General features: G+C 36.4%; 1 protein-coding gene across 2 annotated transcripts in view; it reads right to left on the minus strand.

The window, feature by feature from the left end:
* The window catches only part of LOC148860834 (phytochrome-associated serine/threonine-protein phosphatase-like), a 37,554-nt gene that overhangs the window by 12,909 nt on the left and 2,424 nt on the right, over nucleotides 1–22,221 (minus strand). Inside the window, exons 2-6 of one of the 2 annotated variants that reach the window (XM_088984538.1) lie at nucleotides 22,068–22,214; nucleotides 21,886–21,953; nucleotides 14,178–14,235; nucleotides 12,417–12,527; nucleotides 12,254–12,304 (exon numbers count right to left, since the gene is read on the minus strand). In XM_088984538.1, coding sequence (XP_088840664.1) covers nucleotides 12,254–12,304; nucleotides 12,417–12,527; nucleotides 14,178–14,235; nucleotides 21,886–21,953; nucleotides 22,068–22,214 — 435 coding nt within the window. The remainder of the gene's footprint in view (nucleotides 1–12,253; nucleotides 12,305–12,416; nucleotides 12,528–14,177; nucleotides 14,236–21,885; nucleotides 21,954–22,067; nucleotides 22,215–22,221) is intronic. The other variant, XM_088984539.1, reaches the window with a different exon arrangement.

Below are 22,221 nucleotides of genomic sequence, written 5' to 3' on the forward strand. Positions count from 1 at the left end.
ATTAATGTTAGTAAAAGGATTGGGTCTTTAACCTTATCCACTCTAAGAGACCAAATTCAAATTAGATTTGAATCTGGTAACCTCCTGATAAGATCAGGAGTTAGCTTAATCTGCATATAGGATTAAGATTATCCCCTATCCAAATACTGATTTGGATTGGGATAACTCCCAAAATATTGGGAGGTTTCTTAATCAAGAAAAAAGAGGAGAAAACCCTAACAGAAGTATCAGATTTCGAACTAGGGTTTTGTGTATGTAAGAGACACCTACTGCAAATTGAGATTTGATCTCTTACAGACTCCAGCGAGAAGAGACAGTTCTGCCCTCTTCGTCCCTGGATTTCTCCTCTAGTAGCCGCCATTCCCTGTTGGAAGATTGGATCTTTGCAGCAACAGGAAGTCAAGAAATCAGTTCTTGACAACAGTCTTGCAAGAATGACCAAAAAGGTTCGGTGTTCTAGGTTCCTAGAGTATTCTTGCGAAGAATCCAGTGTGTGGGGCGCACCCTGCTGGTTCCGTTCCATCCACAGTCGTGTCATCTTCAGCAGGAGCGGATCTTGGTTTCTTCTTTGGGCGTGAACACCAACTTTGGGAGATATTGTTTCTCCGGATCAGGTATAATCTTTCCTACTTCCTTTTGGTTCAGATCTAGTTTGATTATGGTTCAAGTAGAATCCTTGAATAATGTATTCTAAATTTAGGGAATTTTTTTAATTCGCCCACCCATTCCGCACTCTTCATGGCGTCCATTAGATGGATCCTACCATTCTTTCACCTGAGGCACGCCTTTTAAATCACTAGAGAAACCCAACAGAGGCGATGCAGGATGGCAAAGTCTTATTAAGGTTCCAACTAGTAAGTGTTGTGTTATACCACAGAATGGCAGATGGAGTCAGGACAAGATGCTTAGGGCCCAAAGAGGCAGAAGTAGTCTTGAACGAAACTCATAGAACTTACTTTGGAGAGGTGACTGCAACACTTTATAGGAGACTACAGAGGTTGGGGCATTATTGGCCAGAAATGAAAACATATGCGGCCAAGGCTCAAAACAATTGTGAAAAATGTATACCAGAGGTAGACAATAATGAGTGCCTCACAGTAGGGTGATGGAATTTTGACAAACCCAAATGCACTGATACACCTTAGCGATCAAATGCCTTGGCAAAACCAAGAAAATTTTGACAAACCCAAATGCACTGATACACCTTGACAAAGAAAACCACTAGTAACTATAAGGGTGATGGAATACCACAAGCACTCACTACCTCGAGTAGCGATGAAATAACCAAGTCAGGCTAAACAGTCCAAATGGACTTCATGCGTGATGGCACACACCATAGTTACACCGGATTCTTAATACATACATAAGTTTGGCACTCCTAGAACGTGATGACAATAGCCTGACTACGACAGGCACATCTACAATTGTGATGAGCAATTTGCATACCCCGCTATAGACAATAAACAGCCAAGTGATGTCATAGCAGGCAGCAACAATAATTTGCCAAAAATATGTGTACAATCAAACACCATGGTTAAGGCAAGAACTAACCAAGTCATCAGGGAACAAATGCTATGACACCCGAATAGCATTCTAACTCCTTGCCATAACCCAATCATTAGAAACAGATGTTTGTTTTCATAGGATGCATACACAGATTGATTGACAAACAGAATCGCCCATCACAGGCCTACTTATATTACGCTAAGCCCAATAAGCCTACTAGCACTACGTTCAGCCCGATATCTCGAACGAGTTCAAATCTTATAGCACATTAGAATGCAGAAAACAAGAAAGTTGATGAAACACACAATATGAAAATTGTTCTTTTTATTCAAAATGGTTCTATACAACAGATAAATACAAAATTCTACTCATACCATTCAGACCTCATACGAGCTATCTCCTCCAAGCTCTGTCGTTGCAATCGGATCCTTGATATCTCCTTATCCTCCTCCTCAAATTGCCATATTATTTTCTATTGACTTGAAGCTTCATCGAGCAAAGCACTCATCTTCTTCATTAGCCTTCGCAAGATTCACCTAGACAATCCTCTGGCGTAGGCAGAGGTCATTGGAAGCTTGTGCAGTTAGAGATTTTGACTCTTTGTAGCCAACATTCCAGAAAACACGTGCCAAGAGGGCGACTCTCTCCTCTATCCAATCCATTTTGAAGCAAAAAGAGGTGAATGATGCATAGGTTCTCATCCAGCGGGCAAAAAGAGACCAATGAGACTTCATCTATCAACTGATCCATAATGTGATTCATCAATGCCACTATAGTATTCAAAGACGCTACCATGACCACTGGTGGGACATCACCAGTTAGTAACCACCCTTTATGAGATTAATGCCATAGTCTTTGCCACAATCCAAGAAACAACGTACTTTCGTTCCCACAAACACCCTGAACGAAAATTGGATCAGAGATGGAATATCTAACAAGAACAAGCTCATGCTTTAATTTCAGACTTACCAATGCAAGTTCTTTAGAATACGACATGGGCTCGACCTGTGTTGACATTTCATCGTCCACCGAATCAGGTTCGGACCGAGTCACTAGGCATACATGTTGCTCCATCGAAGCCTTGGAAGATTGGAGTCGCACAGCTGAGACCTCTTTCATAAGTTTCAAAATCCTCATGGTCAATAGCATAGTATTCAAGGCACCAAGGCGAGGCGAGGCAACAAGGTGGCGCCTTGTCACCTAGTTGCCTAGGCGAGCGCCTAGGCTTCACCTAGGCGATGGATTTTTTTTAAGTGAAAAATACATATCCTAGGTAGTTCCCAAGGTTCCATAACCATCTTTCCTTAATAACTATCCATATTTTTCATAAGAAAATTATAACCTTCATGTTTATGTCTAGAAAATCAACATATTTATGAGAAGAAAAATAAGAAAGAAAAGAAAATTCATTAAATATGGGGACTGAACCCCAATTTTTGTTATAGGAAAAGAAAAAAGAAAAGGTGGAAGTAGAAGATGTGGAGGAGGAAATGTGTTGATTAGACAACTTTAAGTTTTGCCCTTACTTATTGGTTCAAATTCTGAAGTCTTTGAGGGTTCTATACAGCAATTAGCAATGTTTATGTTGATTAAACCCTAACAAATAAGAAAATAATAAAAAGAAATTAGTTTATAAACACAAAAAATTAATGTTTTTGTTTAATAATTTCTATTTTATAATTATAATCTCAAAAAAGTAACAATATAAAAGTATTTTATAGGACAATATACAAAACTGCTAGACGACTGGGTGAGGCGAGCCTCCAAGGGCGCCTTGTCGCCTAGGCATCGCCTTGACAACTATGGTCAATAGGTGCAGACCCCTGCTTGTGCTGAGATTTGGTCACCATATCTCCATGAGACTGCTCGAGCAATACAGCAGCAGCCCTCTACTCAAGCTCCCCCCTGCTCCTTTCTTCAAGGACAAGGTTTAATTTTCTTCACCCATCCACCAACAACACGAACAGTAGTGACAACAGTAGGAGGAAATGAGACTACTAATTGCACTAACTGTCTCCGCTCTCTCCCCAACTTCAGGAGAAGAAACTGGGTGGTCCTGATCATCACCCTCAAAAACCCTCTTTTGGAGCATCACCAACTGGTTGATGCTCTGCATGGGGCACTGAGATGCTGGAAACATGGACCGACTCACCAACTAGCCCAGTACCGATGGCCAAAAAGACCAAGGCACTCTCGCAGCCTTGTGCCTTTTCTGAGAAACATGACGATTACTTTCACTGATTTCAACAGAGGACGCTTGCCCTTCCGGTTAGTGCCCAAGAACTCCTACTCCTCCGCACCAACTTGAACAATCGAACGAGCACCTGATTAACAGAGGACTTCCTCCTCCCCTTGCTTTGTTGCATTACCCGGTGGCGGGGGACATCACGTGACGAGGGTGGGGATCAACAACCATGAATAGTTGCAGCTCACCAAGAAGAGAGCATAGATAACTCTAGCGCACAAACTTGCAAACCTCAACCCTCTTGAAACCAGCCAAAGGGAAACGAGAGACACCAAGAAACCCCATGTCGTTTCAACTACTCCAGAAGACATCTTCACCTGTTGATCACAAAAATTGCGATCCCATATCATCATAATCAAACTAACAGAGAAGTCGATCAGGACGGTAAATCGCCACTTGCACTTCCCCAGCACGATCAAGATAATGCGAGAACCCCCAGCCAGAGAACGAGATCTCCCCTTCCTCTTCATCTTCCTCCTAACCCCCCTCCTCTTAAGGAGGCTTATACCTCTTTGTGTTCGGGAGGCTTACACCCGATGCATTCTAAACTACGCCTCACGCCTCTAGGTAGTGAAACGCCTCGCGTCACGCCTCCATGTTTTAAAACATTGTCTACCAGTGCCCTGGGTGGAAAGTCACCTCATCGAGGCATTGGCTCCTTGTTTGCTGAAAAATTATTGCAACTCTGCGCTATGCTCAAAATGCTAGATCAGCATATCAAGGTGATCTTGGTCTGACACTCGCCGCGTTCCTACCACATTGATGTTGACTCCCTAGGTGTGTGTGAGGGGGTTGGTCTCCACCTGAGTTGACATCCTTTTAACGAAATCATCCAGCTTCACCTTCTGTACGAATTGTTAGACAATGTATACCCTCAACTCCAATCAGATTGATGTACTTTTTAACATTTATTGTAAATGAATAAAATGCATACTTGATTTCTGTTATTATGGTGTGTTTCTGTGTAATACCCTTAAACTGGATACTTAAGAGACTCGTGTTAGTTTATAATCTTCACGGTCGTTGGATAAACCTCCCTAGGTTTATCCTACCAAGGCTGACACTAAGGTGTTGCCAAGTCGGTTGGGGTGGCTTGTCTCAGCTGCCAAGGTGAGACTTGAAGCACATGTAGTGTGGGTTTGCTTGAAACCCTGAACCGGACCATTTTCCAATTATGCCCTGGACCTTGGAGACAGATGGGCAAAACTAGAAAGTTACACCTAACCCCTAGACTCAATTATGGTATTGCACTAGGTGTTGGATTGGGTTGTCTTTAATATACCAATAAGTGAGATCCTTAGCGGGGGTCAAAACCTGGGTATGTTGGGACGGTCTGAGAATTCACCTGATTAGGTGATCGTAGTGGCAGGATTAGCCCCTTTGTCCAACAAAGTGAATGATCAAGGAATGCACTTTCTCTAATGGAAACCTAAACTGCCAGCAGTTAATTTCAAACTTATTGAGATTTGTATTGCAAAATATATTTATAGAGAGATGTACATATATATTATGGTTTCACAAAATGTTTGCAAAAGGGTTTTAATTCCTAGGATATACGTGAACAGAGAGTGCAACACTGCATCTCGCAGTCGAGGGAGAGGTCCTCTCTTATCGGGTAGTGTTTGATCATTATGGGCTGAGAGGTTAAGTGTAAGACCATTTAGGGCTTTTACCTGATGAGTTAATCTCACTTAAGTCCATAGTCCTTGGGCCTTCATAAGGTGGCTGGACCAAGGGACTATTGCTAGAGAGTACCTTTGTCGAACAAAGTGAATGATCGGGGATGCACTCTCTCTGATGGAAACCAAAACTGTCGGCAATTGATTTCAATCATTGAAATTTGTTTTGCAAAATATATTTATACATAGATATACATACATATATATATATATATATATATATATATATATATATATATATATATATTACGGTTTCAAAATGTTTGCAAAAGGTATTAATTCCCAGGATCCATTTGAGTAGAGAATGCAGCACTGTTCCTTACAATCGAGGGAGAGGTCATCTCTTGTCGGGCAGTGTTTGATCATTATGGGCTGAGAGGTTAAGTATAAGACCATTGAGAGTAATACCTGATGGGCTAATCTTGCATCTACCCACAGTCCTTGGGTTTTATAAGGTGGCTTGACCCATGGACCATTTAGTGTAAATGTTAGGCCCATTAAGAACCCATGGTGATGGACTCAGAGGTTCGTTGTTTCCTACAGTGAATTCAACCAGGCCTTGTAACAGAGACTAGGTTGAACCCATGTAGCTGATGTGTAGATCAATGTTTGGGTCCCACGCCATACAAGGATACCCAAATGGGCAACAGTTTGGAGGAAAAGAGAGCACATGGACTTAATGGCCCTTAAGCCCAAATCGAACCGGTTTAATTTGATTAATTAAAAGAGGGGCGAATATGGGATTTAGATCAGCAGATAGGATAAGGGATTGTCCATATCCACTCGAAGAGTCCAGATCCAAATAGAGGTTTGGATCAGGAAACTCCTAATCAGATTAGGAGGGCTCTGTAGATAAGATAAGGGATTATCCTTATATCTTAAAGAGAGTCCATATCCAAATAAAGATTTGGATTAGGAAACTCCAAATAGGATTAGGAGAACCTCTTTAAGGCTATAAAAGGAGGAGGGTGAACCCCAATTCACCTATTCTGATTATAGATACAAGAGAGAAGACAGCTCCAGTGAGACTAATGCCATCTTCTGCTCTAGCCTTCTCCTACTACTGCCGCCATTGCCAGTTCGTTCTCCACCTGTAGGAGCAATCAAGAAACATTCTTCATATCAGTTTTTGGTGAAAAACTAATCTGACGTCGTGCTCACACACCCTCCGTCGAATTCTTGTTGAAGAACCAACCACCTACTGATTCTACTCCACCCTACGTTGTGTCATCTTTAGTGGGAGCAGTCTTTGGCGTTTTCCTTGGGCGTGAACACCTTCATTCTCCACCTGTAGGAGCAATCAAGAAACATTCTTCATATCAGTTTTTGGTGAAAAACTAATCTGACGTCGTGCTCACTCACCCTCCATCGAATTCTTGTTGAAGAACCAACCACCTACTGATTCTGCTCCACCCTACGTTGTGTCATCTTTAGTGGGAGCAGTCTTTGGCGTTTTCCTTGGGCGTGAACACCTTCGTTGGGAGTTACTGTTACTCCGTATTAGGTACATCCCTCTCCTACTTATTGGTTTCATATCTGGTCTGGTTTAGGGTTCAAGATTGATCCTTGAAAATGCAATTTTCTAAAACAAGGAATGTGATTCCCAGATGGGAGAGAGAAATTTTTGAAATTTCGCCCTACCTACCTATAGGGTTCGGTTATCCATATGATGGATCTCTCATCCCTTCAACTATTTAGTGTAAATGTTGGGCCTACTAAGAGCCCATACTGATGGGCTCAGGGGTTAATTGTCTTCGGCAATGAATTCGGCTAGGCCTTGTAACAGAGGCTAGGTTGAACCCATATGGCTTTTGTGGAGATCATTGTTACAGTCCCATGCCATAAAAATAGAGCCAAGCTAGCCAACAATTAAAAGGAAGTGAGCCTGAAAGCTTAATGGGCCTAAAGCCCAATTCAAACTGGGTTTAATGAGATTAATTAAAAGGGGGAAATTTTGAATTTAGATTTGTTTCTAGATCAACAAGAGGATAAGATGTTTTATCCACTTAGGAGTCCAGATCCAAATAAAGATTTGGATCAAAAGAACCCTCTCCTGATAAAATTAGGAAGTTGATCCAAGAAGGATTATAAAAAGAGGAAAAAATCTTTCTATTAAACACTTTTTGTGAATCTTAGATCTTCTCTCTGATCTTGACGCCCTACCATGTTCGATCTCCAGTTCTTGGAGTGATCAAGATTGGATCTTAATATTGTTTCTTGCTAGAAGAAACAATCTTGAAGTTGTGCTCACATCCCTGCGTGATTCTTGCTGAAGAATTGGGGTTCTGGCTGAAGAATTTATTTGTTTATCCTGCCTCACCCTAAGTTGTGTCATCTTCAGTGGAGGAAGGATTTGGTGACTCTTCAGGCATGAACATCTGCGTTGGGAACTACTGTTGATTCCGTATCAAGTATATCAGATTTGGTCTGGTTTGTTTCAAGAACGAACCTTGAAAAATGCAGTTTTTCTAAATCAGGGAATAAGATTCTTGGAAGGGATAAAGTAAATTTTTGAAATTTCACCCAGCCACCCTGCATGGTTCGGCCATCCATATGATGGATCTCCCTTCCCTTCAAAACAGCTGTCGGAGTGAGAAGCAGTCCATTAGGTCATGTCATGATTCGACGACTGGTGGAAGTTGCACCATCTCCCTTCATGCCTCCCTTTCTTAGGGTCAACTCTTGGTGGTGGTGGTGGCAGGTTGATCAACTGATCCTCCACCAACTTGTTCATTATCATTATCACTTCATCTTTGGTGCAAGCAAAAGGAGTAGTTGGAGATAGCGAGCTATTTCTTTTGGTTGTCACCACGATAATAGGGCCCCTGGCTAGGCCCCCTGTTGTTCTGAGGCCTCTTGTCAACAGCATATGCTTCGTTCTTTCCATACTGTGATGATGTCGGGGTGGACTAGGATGTGGTACTCTTGACAGTGCGTCGTCCTCTCCACTCACTTCCACAACTGGTTGAAGGTCTCGATCTCGATGTTCTCAATGTTTATCTTGTAGGCTAGTTGCATGCCCTACATGCACTGTCCAACAAAACTCTTCTCAATGGCATGTTCATCGAAAGCAGAATGAGTCAATTTTTGGAAACTCGTGACATAAGCCAAGAGGTCCTCGCCTACACTGTTCTGTGTTGCGTAGGTTTGCCATCAATCTCTGCTCTAAAGTGAACCATTTTGACAAGAATCTCTTTGCCAACTCTGCCCACAAGTTTATGCTACCCATGGTCAGATTGACAAACCAAGTGTATGCAAGTCCAGTCAATGATTTGGTGAACTCTCTTACTTTTCAGGTCTCCATCCAAGGCAAACGACCCCAAGGCGTCCTCGAAATTATTCACATGCTCTTGCGGGCTCCCTTTCTACCCATCATACTATGGCCACTACTAGGGCGAGACATAACCGATGGGGTAAGGTTTGTATAAGATCCAGTTAAAGTAAGGCTTCTAGAGGACAAGTAAGGCTTGGACTCTGTTTTGGCTCTCCACCATCAAGCCTTGGACATACTCCTTAGTTCGTCACAGCTGATGGGCTCTTCCGTCGTTGGGTTGGTTTATGGGGTGACACAAGGTTGCTCCACGGTGGAAAAGCGAGTTCTTTGTGTCGTATCTTGTGCAGGCATAAGGTTGCTCTGGTCGAGTGTTCATTCATGTTGGGGTTTGGGTTGAGACTCGAACTCATACACCTTGTTAGAAAGGATCTCAATGTCGACCTACTCATCAACATGTTCTTTAGGGATGGTAGAAGGTTAATCCTACGGGCAACCATCCTTCGTGATCAAGGAAGAACCAAAGATTCTAATGTGAGTAGGGTGGTAAGCTCATCAAAGCCTCACAACGGCTTTATACTCATTGCAGGCTCACGATGGCTCTGAGTTTGTCTTTGGTATTCATGTTGTGGGTCTATTGCATGCTTGTGGTGGTCTTGAGCCCATCGTAAGCTCATTTCAAGCTTTGAGTTCCATTGCATGCTTGTGGTGGTCTTGAGCTCATCGTAAGCTCATTTCAAGCTTTGAGTTAATCACAAGTCTGTGCAAACTTTGAGCTCATCGCAAACCTGTGTCGAGTTATGAACTCGTCACAGGTGTCCCTTCACAATCGGTTTAGCACCTTTTATGCTACCACAGTCGTGGTGATCAACATGTACCTACACCATTACAAGGCTGCGATGAGCTCAGATCCACGATAAGCTCAAGCCATCACAAACCTGCGATGAGCTCACGTCCATTGCATGTCAGAGACAGACCCAAAAGCACGTGATTCACTGATGTCGTGCGTGACAAAATGCCTAATGAGACTATTGACATCATTCGTGCCACGTTATCCTACGAGACTCGCAAAAGGAAGTAGTATACGTGTATTATGAGAATCCCCAGATGAAAGGAAACATCGTCCTTGAGATATCTCATAAGACACATGGTGAAATCCTAGCAGGGTTCCCTGACAACTGACACCGAATCGAAGATTCCCTTTCCTAATGGGAGTCAAATGCTTTTGGTTCCTTCCTTTCAAGACCTCAGGATCTCTCCCTATAAATAGAGGTCCAAGTCGTAACGGAAACATCATTCTGTCAATCAGAGCCTTTATCCTACCCTTTGCCCTCAGCCTTCCTTCGTCCTTCAAGGAGACCCCTGCATGTAGCCTTACCATACCACTCACAATACTAGTGGGTGTTGCCTCAACACCCTATCTGGATGTACTTTCTTTTGTTTTGATTTAATGAAACTTTTCTATTTACTTATCAATATATATATATATATATCCCTAGATTGAGACATGTCTTCTTCATAATCATTGCACATTAAACAAATACTTGGAAGCTAGAAGCATCTAACTTCCAATTAAACCAAAGTTAGAACACCATCCATTAAAAGTCCCATGAGTATACCTACCTTGGTGGGATTGTGTTTCCCTAAACGCCATAATATCTTCCAACAACCCCTTTTGTCTAAGTGTTATAAAAAGACTTAACTATAAATTTTATGTCTCTGAATTCTTTGCACCATCTCATATCAAGTTTGCTTGTGTCTAGCTTTACTTCTTCCTATTTTGCAAACAAGGCAGCACAGTCTATACTAGTTCTCTAAATAACAGTGGGCGTCTGAAAGTTAAGCGTCATACAATCTAATATCCTCTCTTTTCAAAACAATGACTATTGAAATGTTCTTAGAACTTGATGCATAGACACAACTTTACATCTCCAAACCATTCGTCCTCCCAAAATCTTACCCTATTACCTTCCTCCTACATGAATTTTGTGAATCTAGTCATTTCTGGTTCATACATTATAATTCCTTTCCAAATGCTAATCCCATACGAGGATGATACTTCTGTAGCATCTCATTCAAAATTCAACACTCCACATTTGCTTAGAACTACTCTCCTCCAAAGAGGATCCTCCTCCTCAAACCTCCACATTAGGGATCCATATTATAAAAGTTAGCCTCAGCTAGCCATCTCATATAAGATGGCTGAATCGTTACCCTTTGGGGATTAAACTCTAAAAGATTCTCCTCTATAAACCTCCTCTTTTACAAACCCATCAGCAAAAAAGTTAGCCACTCTCAGAGTACACCTGTAAACCACCCCGAGCTTTGATGCAAGTTTAGCAATTTCCCTCATCACATACATCTGTTTCCATGACCCAGTTTTCTTAATCTTTAGCCACCATATTACTACTTGTGAATCTTGTAGTTTAATGATTTAGCTAGTATTTGTCCATTTGACAACAGTATATCTGACTTCTGTTCATCCCTTTGTTTTGCCAATAGTAATGTGTTATAGTATCAGAGCTCCTGAAATACAAGTACTCCTGAACCTTTCTTCAAATTCCAACACTTGTACATATGAGTGATGCTTAAAAATCACTCATAAACAAACAAGTAATATCCTCATTTGTTCTATTCTTTTAGGTTAATCAAGTATAACCTTGTAGTTTGATGTTACCTATTCCACCCCTCCACTTTCGTAAATGATGGAAAGTGTATGTGATATATAAATTTTTTTTGAAAGTCAATTTTACCCTCTCTAGCACCTTCTTGCATATTATATGGATAACAAATACCCTCATTTAAACGACTTTACGGGGCATTTTTTTCTGCCATAACATTCAGTTGGGAAAGAAAAGTACCCTAGTCGGTTTAGGAAGAAAATAAAAATTTTGAAATGATAAGACAGAATTTTGTGTTCATTAAATGAGGACTTTCATTAATTTCAAAATATATATTTTGTAAGGAAAATAATACATTATTAACAAGGACACTTTGGTAAAATAACTATTTGTCTTAATTCCATCTCTCCACTCCTGTTGTAGTTTTGCGGTCAAAGGGAACACGCGTTATTATAAGTTATTAGATAAACCCTGAGGATGGCACAAGTATTTGACCAAAACACCAGGGATTATATAAATCATTTACCATAAAAAAATATATATATATATAGGTGCTCCACCAGGTTGACTGGTGGCCTTGGCACAGGGCAATAAGGTAGATGCCCCCATTAAACCTGTAACCATCCAAGTAATACACAATTCTTGAAGCCACACTCAAAGAAGAGAAGACAAAAGAAGAAACAATCCTGTCATCCAGAAAAATGCCATCTTTTGAACAGTATATTATTAATTAGAAAAAAGAAAAAAAAAAAAAAGAGGAATAGAAAGATATAGATAGGGAGATGGAGTCAACAAAAACACTGGTTAACAAATTGTCAAGATCTTCCAACCAAAATAGTTGATCTGCTCATCCAAATTTAGTGGACGATCACACAAATATACTCAAATTATTAACCAAAAGAACAATAAAGACAAGAGAGAAAAGGAAAACCTGATCGATAGTTCGAATGTCCGGAGAAAGGCCACCATGGACACAAAGCACCTAGAATGCCAAGCAGATGAATTGGTAAGAATACCAAAAACTAGTGGTCCAAGAAGAAAAGGAGGGAAAAGGAATAGATAAAGGAAAGATAGGAACTAGGAAGGAGTTGTACAGTTCCATCTATAATTGCTGACAGTGTGAGGTAGTCAAAAACATCAGTGCAATACCGCCAGGCATTAGCATTCCCATACTTCCTCTGGCACTCATCATAAAAGCCATATACCTAACAGTAGAAATGATACATCAGAAAGCATCTACAGCTAGGTGAACCACTTAACCCCATATCTCAATTGATAGTCAATGCAACCAAGGATTTAGGTTATAGCAGACAAGTAGAAAGATAGAGCAGGTACAGCAAATGTACCAAAAAGGTTACATTCTTCTCTTGGTCAAGATCAGAATACGAGAGAAGCACTTTGAGCTGACATGGAATATATGCACTCAACCAATTGCAGCAAATAGGTATTCACAAATAATTAACAAGCTTACCAGAAGAACAAATCTCGCTTAGGGTTTTTTTTTTTTTTTTTTTTTGGGGGGGGGGGGGTTCACTGGAAGGAAACCAATGTTTTCACCAGTCAAACCAAGCTTCAATGCTTTATGGCTTCTTAACAGTATCACCAGCCATTAAAAACCCAACAAAAAGACACCAGCACTTCTTTTCCAGCAAATTGGAATATAAAATATTGAATCCACCCAAAAGACAGCAGTATTTTCTTTTCCAAATTCCAAACAAATAGAGAGATAGTAAGTTTTTTTTTTCAACTTAAAAACTAATATGTCTATAATAGACTAAGTACTACTGAAACAAAATAAGAAAACAAAAGCAGTAAAAGGCACAAACAGACAAACAAAACTTCGTGAATAATAAATACTACATCATAATAGTCGAGCATCATAATAATGGATGAATATCAGAGAAATGCAACAGGAAATATGAGATACTTGCAGAGACAGTTTACCAAAGGCATAAGAGTAAACATGTCTTACTTGCATGAGATGATTCTAGCCATATGTTATGATACCAAACAATGCAGTATTTCCTATGGTTAAAACATGATCAACCCAGTGTTTTAAAAGCGCAAGGGCCAATTTTTGCCTGAGGCGCAAGGTGCATGCCTTTTTTAAGCAAGGCGCAAAATTACAGAAAAAAAAAGCTAAAAAATAAAAAAAAATCAGAAATTATAAAAAAATGTCAAAAAATATCAAACATAATGTTAATGAAAAATATAAACTTAAATTTTAAAATAAATGTTTTAAAAAACCTATTATCTAAAATTAAAATACATAAGCATAACATGTAAAGAGTATTCAAATGGAAATTTAAAAATAAAAGCAAACATATAAAGCATTTTCAAGTATTGTTTCCTTAATTGCATCGCTTCAAGTAGCTAATGTGATGTAAAGCATATTGCATTCTCGATTCTATGAGTCGCCTTTGTACTGTGCCCCCTACTGTTCGACTCAAAAAAAAAAAAAGCAAAAAGTGCAAAATTTTAAAAAGGCACACGCCTAGGCTGAGGCTGAGGCTGAGGCACACCAGGCGCATGCCTAGGTGCACCAGGCGTGTGCCTTTTGAAAGGAGTGCACCTAGGACCTGGGCGAGACACATACCCCAAAATGTGCCTCGCCTGTGCGCCTAGAGGCACGCCTTCTAAAACACTGGATCAACCAGTTACATGTACCCTTGGTTAGGTCTCCTAGTTCTGACAAACCAAATGGAAAATGTCACCTTCCCACCTGTGTGCCATGAACACAGCCATTCAATTGTATGACTAATACAAACTCCCTGGCATACAGCTTAAACTTAATCTCAAAATTGCCAGACTAATAACAAAATGACTAATGGGTACAATTTAATATGAAGGCATACCTGAGTTAGTTGCCTGCTCTCATGATTTCCACGTAAAAGAGTTATGTTAGCAGGGAATCTGTTAACCAGCACAAAGCACAAAATCAGAAGGGAGATACTCATAATATCCCTTGGCAAACCTAATAAACCAGATCAATACAATCTCTCTTTCTCTTCAAAAAAGGCAAATGAATTCTCTTTGTTTAGGAAAGGAAATATGAACTTCAATTAAGTAACCTGGTTAACACAAAAGCAAAAAAAGGTCCATATTTTGAGAAGCTCTATTTTTTATAGTCCAGAAGATGTGAAAAACACAAAGCAAAATATCTCACCAATTACCCCAAAAATTTTAAAATGCATTCCATTGCCAAAATTATGAGTAGCACTTGGCTCACTTTAGACTACTCAAGTTTCGAAACCAAGAAAACAATGATAATACAATGACAAAGCCACAACATAACTAAGAGATTTATTGATCAAAAAAAAACATAACTAAGAGATTCTCAGAAGTTGCAATGAAGAAACCACCACAATCACCATATCAAGGAAACATATTTTCACCATGAAAGATTTCTGGGCTTATTGTTCTTGATTTTGGCACAACAAAACAAAACAATAAAATGCGCAAAAAAACAAAAAGTGCAAGAGGCTTTTTTGCAGGCCTTTCCAGGCAATTCGAAAAATTTAGAAAAAAAAAACTCAAAAAAATGAAAAATACAAAAAAGAATATTCACAGGAAATTTAAAAAATAAAAAATATTGAAAATAGTATTAATTAAAAATATATACATATATTCTGAATTAAATGTTCCTTAATTATACATAAAAGTTTGATTTTATATTTTTAACTAGCGAGGACCCGTGCGATGCACGGGATTTATCAAAGGAAAAGTGAAACAATGGAAACTTATAATTATATTAATAATTTTAGTAATTTGTTAAATATAATTTAATAATTTAGATTAATTATATTAATAATTTTTAACAAAAATAATAAATTATTGCTAATTACTCAATAAATAATTATTTTTTCATATCATCCGTTAGTGTTTTAATTTACTTTATTAATCATTAGATGTTATAATTAAATTAATCTATAGATTAACTTTTTTAGTCATAATTAAAGTAATAGTCCAAGCTCAAGGTTTAAGACTATGAAACAAAGCCTCGTACCCATCTCCGTCCCCATCCCTAACAAGGCAATATACATCCTCAGTCCCATCGGGTCGGAACAGTTGAGTACCCGATGGGATGGGGAACATTGTCATCCCTATTCACATTCGAGTCCTATTATATGGTTAATTGTCATAGAACTGTAATTCGAAACCTAATAAATAAAAATAAATTTTAGCAAATTTTTACCTAGCAACTTTTAAAAATTAAGAAATTAATAAAAATTAGTAGTTCATAAAATAATAATAAAAAGTTAAAAAAATATTAAATATAATAAAATAAATCACTTGCATTCCATATAAAAACTATAAAATTTAATTAAAATATTAAAATTAATCTATATATATACAGTAAAGTAGAAGGTACCACGTAGGTGGCCTAATCTTTCTCCACTACTCCGATGAAGAACTCTCTGCCCCTCTCATCTTAGCCTTTCTTGCTCCCTCATGAAGCCATGTCATCAGTGTCTTCTCCCTTTCTCACGAAGCCACATCATCATACCTGACCCACTACTTCACATTCCCTAATACCTAATTGTGAGAGGAGACATGATAGGGTAGGAAAACAAGGCCAATACATCTCTTAGTTTTCTACCCTTCTTCTAATTAATCCACTCACAAATCTTCAATACACCATGTGGCAAATCAATAATGGAGAAAATCAATCGAGGCAGTGTTCGGCACTGCGTTACTCTTTATTAATAGAAAATGTCAATAATGGTATTTAAAATAAATACCATATTTATTAATAGAGAATGTTGAATATATTTTCTGAAATTTGCTAAAAATTATCAAAATTTACAAAAAATCTGAAAATCACTAAAAATTACTGAAATTTAAAATATTTACTTAAAATTTATTTTGAAATTAGTTTAAAATAATCACAGAAAATTAAAATATATACTGAAATTAATTACTTTCAAATAATTACTGGTTATTTTGAAATCATTATAGAATAACTACTGAAAATTTAAAATAAATACCATATTTATTCTTTACGGTATTTATTTAATTAATAGTAATTAATTAATTAATTAACAGTATTTATTTAATTAATAACAATCTTCTCTTTGGACCCAAGTAATTAGATGTATAATATATATCATGATTTCAGGAATCCAACCAAATATAATAGGAAACTAATCCCTATATAGTAGGAAATCTTCCCACCTTTCAAACTCTCTCCTCTATCCGAATATAGTAGGAAATCTTTCCACATTTGAAACTCTACAGTCTATTCTCTCTATTTATCTTCTACTCAATACAGTAGGAAATCTTTCTACAATTGAGTTACAGCTCTATCTAATCTCTAGTTCCAATACTCTTGGTTTCACTCCCATAACGTCTTTTCACTCTGTTGTACTCTTTCCTTCTCTTTATCTTTCCTGCTCTCTTTCAGTAGTTGATTGACAGAAGATGACCGGGTAAACCCAATGGGGGGAAGACGTGCCATAGCTGATGCTACATTTGCATTTTGTTCGTTGCATTCTGTCATCTTGTTCTTCTGTTCTTTGGAGCACAAGTTAGGATATGTTTCATTTTATTATTTTAAAAGGTTTTTTGGCAAAGTTTTACAAAAGATTTGGGAGTTCTTGGGGTTAATTTTTCTTAATGCCATTGGAAGGTCAGATTTTTTTTTGTTCATGATCTTCAGTTTCTTTAGGTAGGTCATGCTAGGATCAAAGAGAGGTTAGTTAAATTAAATTAACTTGAGTACCTTAACTAATTTACTTCATTAGCTTAATTAAATTAAGTTGATTAGTTAAAACTAATTAATTAGTAGTTAGTTAACTTTGTGTACGCCTAACCTGGGTTATTTAATAATTTACTTTTATTTAGTTAATTTACTTTTATTGGTTAAAGCAGATAATTATTAATCATGTTTCTTGCATACAAAATTATATATAAAAATGATACAAATTAATAAAAAATATTTTAATAATTTTTATTAATACAATATTTTTTTATTTAAAAAGAAAGTGAATATAAATTAATACATGTTTAATTCTAGTTTCAAAATTAAATCTTATAATTTGATAATGAGACTACAATTTTTTATAAAATAATAAAACTATTAGTTTTACATTCAATTATTATTAATTTAAAATCCTTTAGTCCATTTAAAATAATAAAAACTAATACTAAATAAAATATTAGTAAAAGTTAAAACAACGTAATAGAAAATAAAAACTAATACAATTAGGAATGTCACAACCCTCTTTTTTGGGGTGCAACTTGGGTGGGTTGGGTCGGACTAAGGGCCAACCCAATCCTAAGTCTCAAACCTCAAGCTTAGGTTTGGCCCAACTCAAGGTTAAGCTTGAGCTTACCAACCTAGGCGCAATTTCTACCCTACCCGATGGGTATCCACCCCAACAGGGCGGGTTTTTGCTTGAAGAATGGGTTTGGGGGCAAGTCGGGTCTTGGGACTCTACAACCCGTATGTTATGAGTAGGGTATGGTACTAGGGTAAACCCAACCCACATATTGTTGGAAAGCATTTAAACTTTTGTATACTAGGTGTTGAATTTAATAATATTTTGACTTTGATGTGAAGGATAATTGATAGTTTGTGTTTTTTTACATCTTAATCAAATATTTGGAAACTTTGTTGTTTATTTATGTTACTTTACTTATTTATTAGTTATATATAACAAGAAATAATAGGAAATTAGATGTGGGTTCTAAACCCTAAAACCCCTATTCTTGAATGTGGGGCCAAAGAGGGTTTTACATTTTCATTTGTGGGGTCGATTTGGATTCTCAAAATCCAACCTACTATGGGTTTTGCTATGGGTACGGGTTGGGAGGTTTAGGGAGGCAAGTAGAGTCTAGAATTTGCAAAACCCTTCTTGAACCCACTCTGTTGCCATCCCTACTTGGGCTAGGCTTGGACTTGGGCATATTGATCTTTGTAGCTCAATTTCCATGTAAAATAGATTGATAATATATAGATATGTAAAACATAAAATGTTGGGCAGGCTTAGATTGCATCGGATCAGTACCCAAGGCCTCAACCTAAGCCTACTCCGAGTTTAGTTAGGCCCAAACCCAGCATGAAGTTCAAAAACTCAAGCCCAACTTATGCAAAAGTTTTGGTTGAGTAGGGTTGGACTTGGATTGGGTCCACCCAACTTCACCCTTAGCTCCTTTTGCCTCAAATTGTTTTAACAAAACCCGTGCATCACACAAGTCCCCACTAGTAATAACCTAATTATAAATGTCTTAAGACTCCTACTTAGGGATGACCGTTTATAACTGAGCCTAAACCCAACTAAACCAACAAATTTTCGGGCTCAAGAAACTATTTTCTTCTAAGCTAGGTCTAGCTTAGATCTACACCAACCACACACAATGTGGATAGTAAGATTGTAAATAGTTTGGATTCATATCAGAACCAAATGAATCTACATCTACATTCGATTATGAAATCTAGATCTACATTCACATCTGATTATTATGTTCGATTTTGGATCATTTTCGCATTTAATCTGTAATCGTCTTATTGTGTTTAAAATGACAAAAATTAATAGTGTTTAAAATGACAAAAATTAACACAATTTTAAAAAATCAATTATTTTTAAAGTATATATATAATAAATGTATATAAATATAAAATATTAAATTTATCAATTATAAACTTTATGTAGTTATACATAATATATATTTATACATAATTATTGGATTCCGATTGCATTTGTTTGGTTCATTTGAAGTCGGAATTGGAATCAACCAACAATTTTATTAACAATTTATTATTTTATTAGTACTTTATTATAATTATTTTATTAGTCTTTAATAATTAATATCTTAGTATTCATAATGAATATTTTATTATTAATTATCGATATTAATATTTTTATATTAATTATTTATAATATTAATATTTAATTATTAATATTAATATCTTATTATTTATTCATTACTTAGTAGTAATGTTATTATAACTAAAATTGTTTTTTCTACCCCAAAATATATTGTATTAATATTTTATTTATACATTATTATTATTATATTTAATAATTAAGGGGTTTTGTATCATGAGTTCTTTAGTCCTTAAGGGGAGCCTAAACTACCCAAACATCCTTACATCATCCTCTCTCTCTAATAATATAAATGCTACTCACTCTCTCATTAATACTCTCTTAATTGTCTCTCTTTTGTAATATTATCTCCCTCCCTCTGATAATACAATATCTTGGTAATAGTGTGCAACTTTAAATATTAATGATATACAGCTTTGTTAATGACAATAATTATTAATTTATATTTTTAAAACAAAAGAAAATGCAAAAAAGGAAAAAATAGATAAATACCTATGTTGACTTTTATAAAAATATAATTATGATCTTATATTTTAATAAATGGTTATTTTATTATTTTTTATAATTTTTTTATTATTAATTATAATTATCATATTAATATTAATTATACTAATTTTATATTTGTATTAATTCTAATTATCCTACAAATATTAATTATCCTATACAAAAACTTGTTAAATTTTAATATTTGTATTAACTTTTGTAATTTTTATTAATTATAGATATTACTTATTAGGTTTCAATTTATATTATTATTTTTTTTTTGGAAAAGGTAAAGTAATATTTATTAAGAAAAAGATACACACAAGAGGCTGAGATCAGTCCCAGAAATGGCTGACTGATCTAAAACAGCAATTATTACATGTGTCGTGTATCACACATTACGGGTTTTTAGACAAAACGGTTCAGCTTTTCTTCGTATAAGTGACAAAACGGGTTCTACATTTTAAATTTTCATTAATTTTTGTATACCATTTTTAATGAGCCTTCTATTTTATGTAAGTCTCTTGTGTAGTATGGGCACCAATCACCATGCACGATAAAGGTCTTAACTCAATTCATAAAAATTATTAATTTTAACAATATTATGAATTAATTAGTTAAAAGTATATTAATACAAAGTTTTCTAATAAAATAAAAAAGAATAAAAAAAAAACAAAATACAACATTAGAACACAGGTTCTATTTGCAATATATCAAACCCGTATTTATATCATAATATTATTAAAACTATCAATTAATATTTTTTGTATTTAAATTTCTTATTTTTATTAGTAAGTTTAATGGATTTTTAAAATAATCCCCCCCCCCTCAATAGTGTGCAGCTTTATTAGCAGACTTGGCAATTTTGTTGGGTGGTTCGGGCTCGGGTTGGGTCAAGGCACATCAGGTTGATTTCGGTTGGATTGTCAAATGCTAACCCATGGGTCAATTAGGGTCATCCTAAAAAATAATTGAAATTAAAAAAAAAAAACATGAAAATGCCAAAATTAAAGGAATTAACCTTAAAATTCCAAATATAAAATTTAAAAAAAAAACTTTAACATTTAACAATTCAAAGAGTAAAACAATAAAGAGTAAAGACTAAATAGAAAAAATTAAAGAGTGGAAACTTCTAACAATGCATAAATATTTCCAATTAGCCCTGACAATCGGGTCAGTGGGTTGACCTCTGACCCAACCCAACCCAGTTTTTTTCCGGGTTGGGTCGGGTTAGGTCATTTTCACATTCAGGTAGCTAAATATGAAACCCTAACCCTGTTTTTTCGGGTTGGGTTGGGTTGGGTTCGCGGGTTGGGTCAACTTTTTGTTAGGTCTATTTATTAGTCTAATCAAAATAGGCAATGATTGGTTTCTTATATTTTTAAAACAAAAGAGAGACTTGCTGACATGAACCATCCAATTTTATTATAATTCCTTATCTTTTAAAATGTCTTGTATTAAGAAGGCTGAATGTGCAATTAAGGGGCTCAGTCAGGGTCCAGGGGGCAGAGGTGCAACACTTAGCTAAGGTGCACACATCTTTAAAGTACCTGCACCCAGGCAAAGGCGAGGTGCAGCCTCTGTACCTAGGCATGCTTGAGGCACACCTTTTAAACCACTGTACTAATCTGATTTGTCTTCTCTCTTCTTGAGAGGATCACAAAACGAAGCTGCAGATTGAAGGAGGATGACTTATCAAATACAAATAATATTATGTTCCACTCATAATGGGCCAATATATCATATTATCATCTTTTGATGGAATAAGAATATAAGATGTGGCTAAAATATACAAAGGATTACACATTTTGTTTCATATCATGTTTTTTTTTTCTGATGGATTGAAACCATGCTTCATATCATGTTTTTCTTCTGATGGATTGAATACATGCTTCATATCATGTTTTCGACCCAGCTTGCAACCAAATTTTTTCCAAAATTTCAGAATATGATATTTCATGGAAAAAAGTCAATCTACTACTAACTGCATTCCCATCTGTTCCAATTTCTTTGCCCCGTTTTTCCCATATTTTTTCTCTATTTCATTTTTATTTTATCTATATTTTAGTTCTACCTAAGTTATCTAAATTATCGTTTACCATATTTGGGCCAAAATTAGAAAGAATATTATTTTCTACATTTTTCATTCCAGTCACCAATGAAAAAGCACCAAATGTCACAATTTCAAAAGCTATGACACGATTTTAATTGTTGAACAGAAACAAAATGCACAAGACAATATCATCAATACCTTGCTTTAAGAAGTAACAGAATTGTGAAAACCTCCAGACTATTGTAACCACGGTCAACAAAATCACCCTGCCAGGGATTTATATGATTATATATACAGGAAACAAGAATATGATAATAAACAAAGCATAACAAAAAAACCCACAATAAAGCAGTTAACAGAAGCAAGTATTTAAAATTTACCATAAAAATGTAATTTGTCTCTGGAACATGACCTCCCGTCTGGAAGAGTTTCATTAGATCATGGAACTGCCCATGGATGTCACCACAAACAGTAACTGGACTATTAACAGGCTGGACATTGGACTCCTCAATGAGAAGTTCCTTCACCTGCAAA

This window comes from Nelumbo lutea, chromosome 4, assembly GCF_056320005.1.
Source record: "Nelumbo lutea isolate HS-2025 chromosome 4, American lotus-T2T, whole genome shotgun sequence".
NCBI lineage: Eukaryota > Viridiplantae > Streptophyta > Magnoliopsida > Proteales > Nelumbonaceae > Nelumbo > Nelumbo lutea.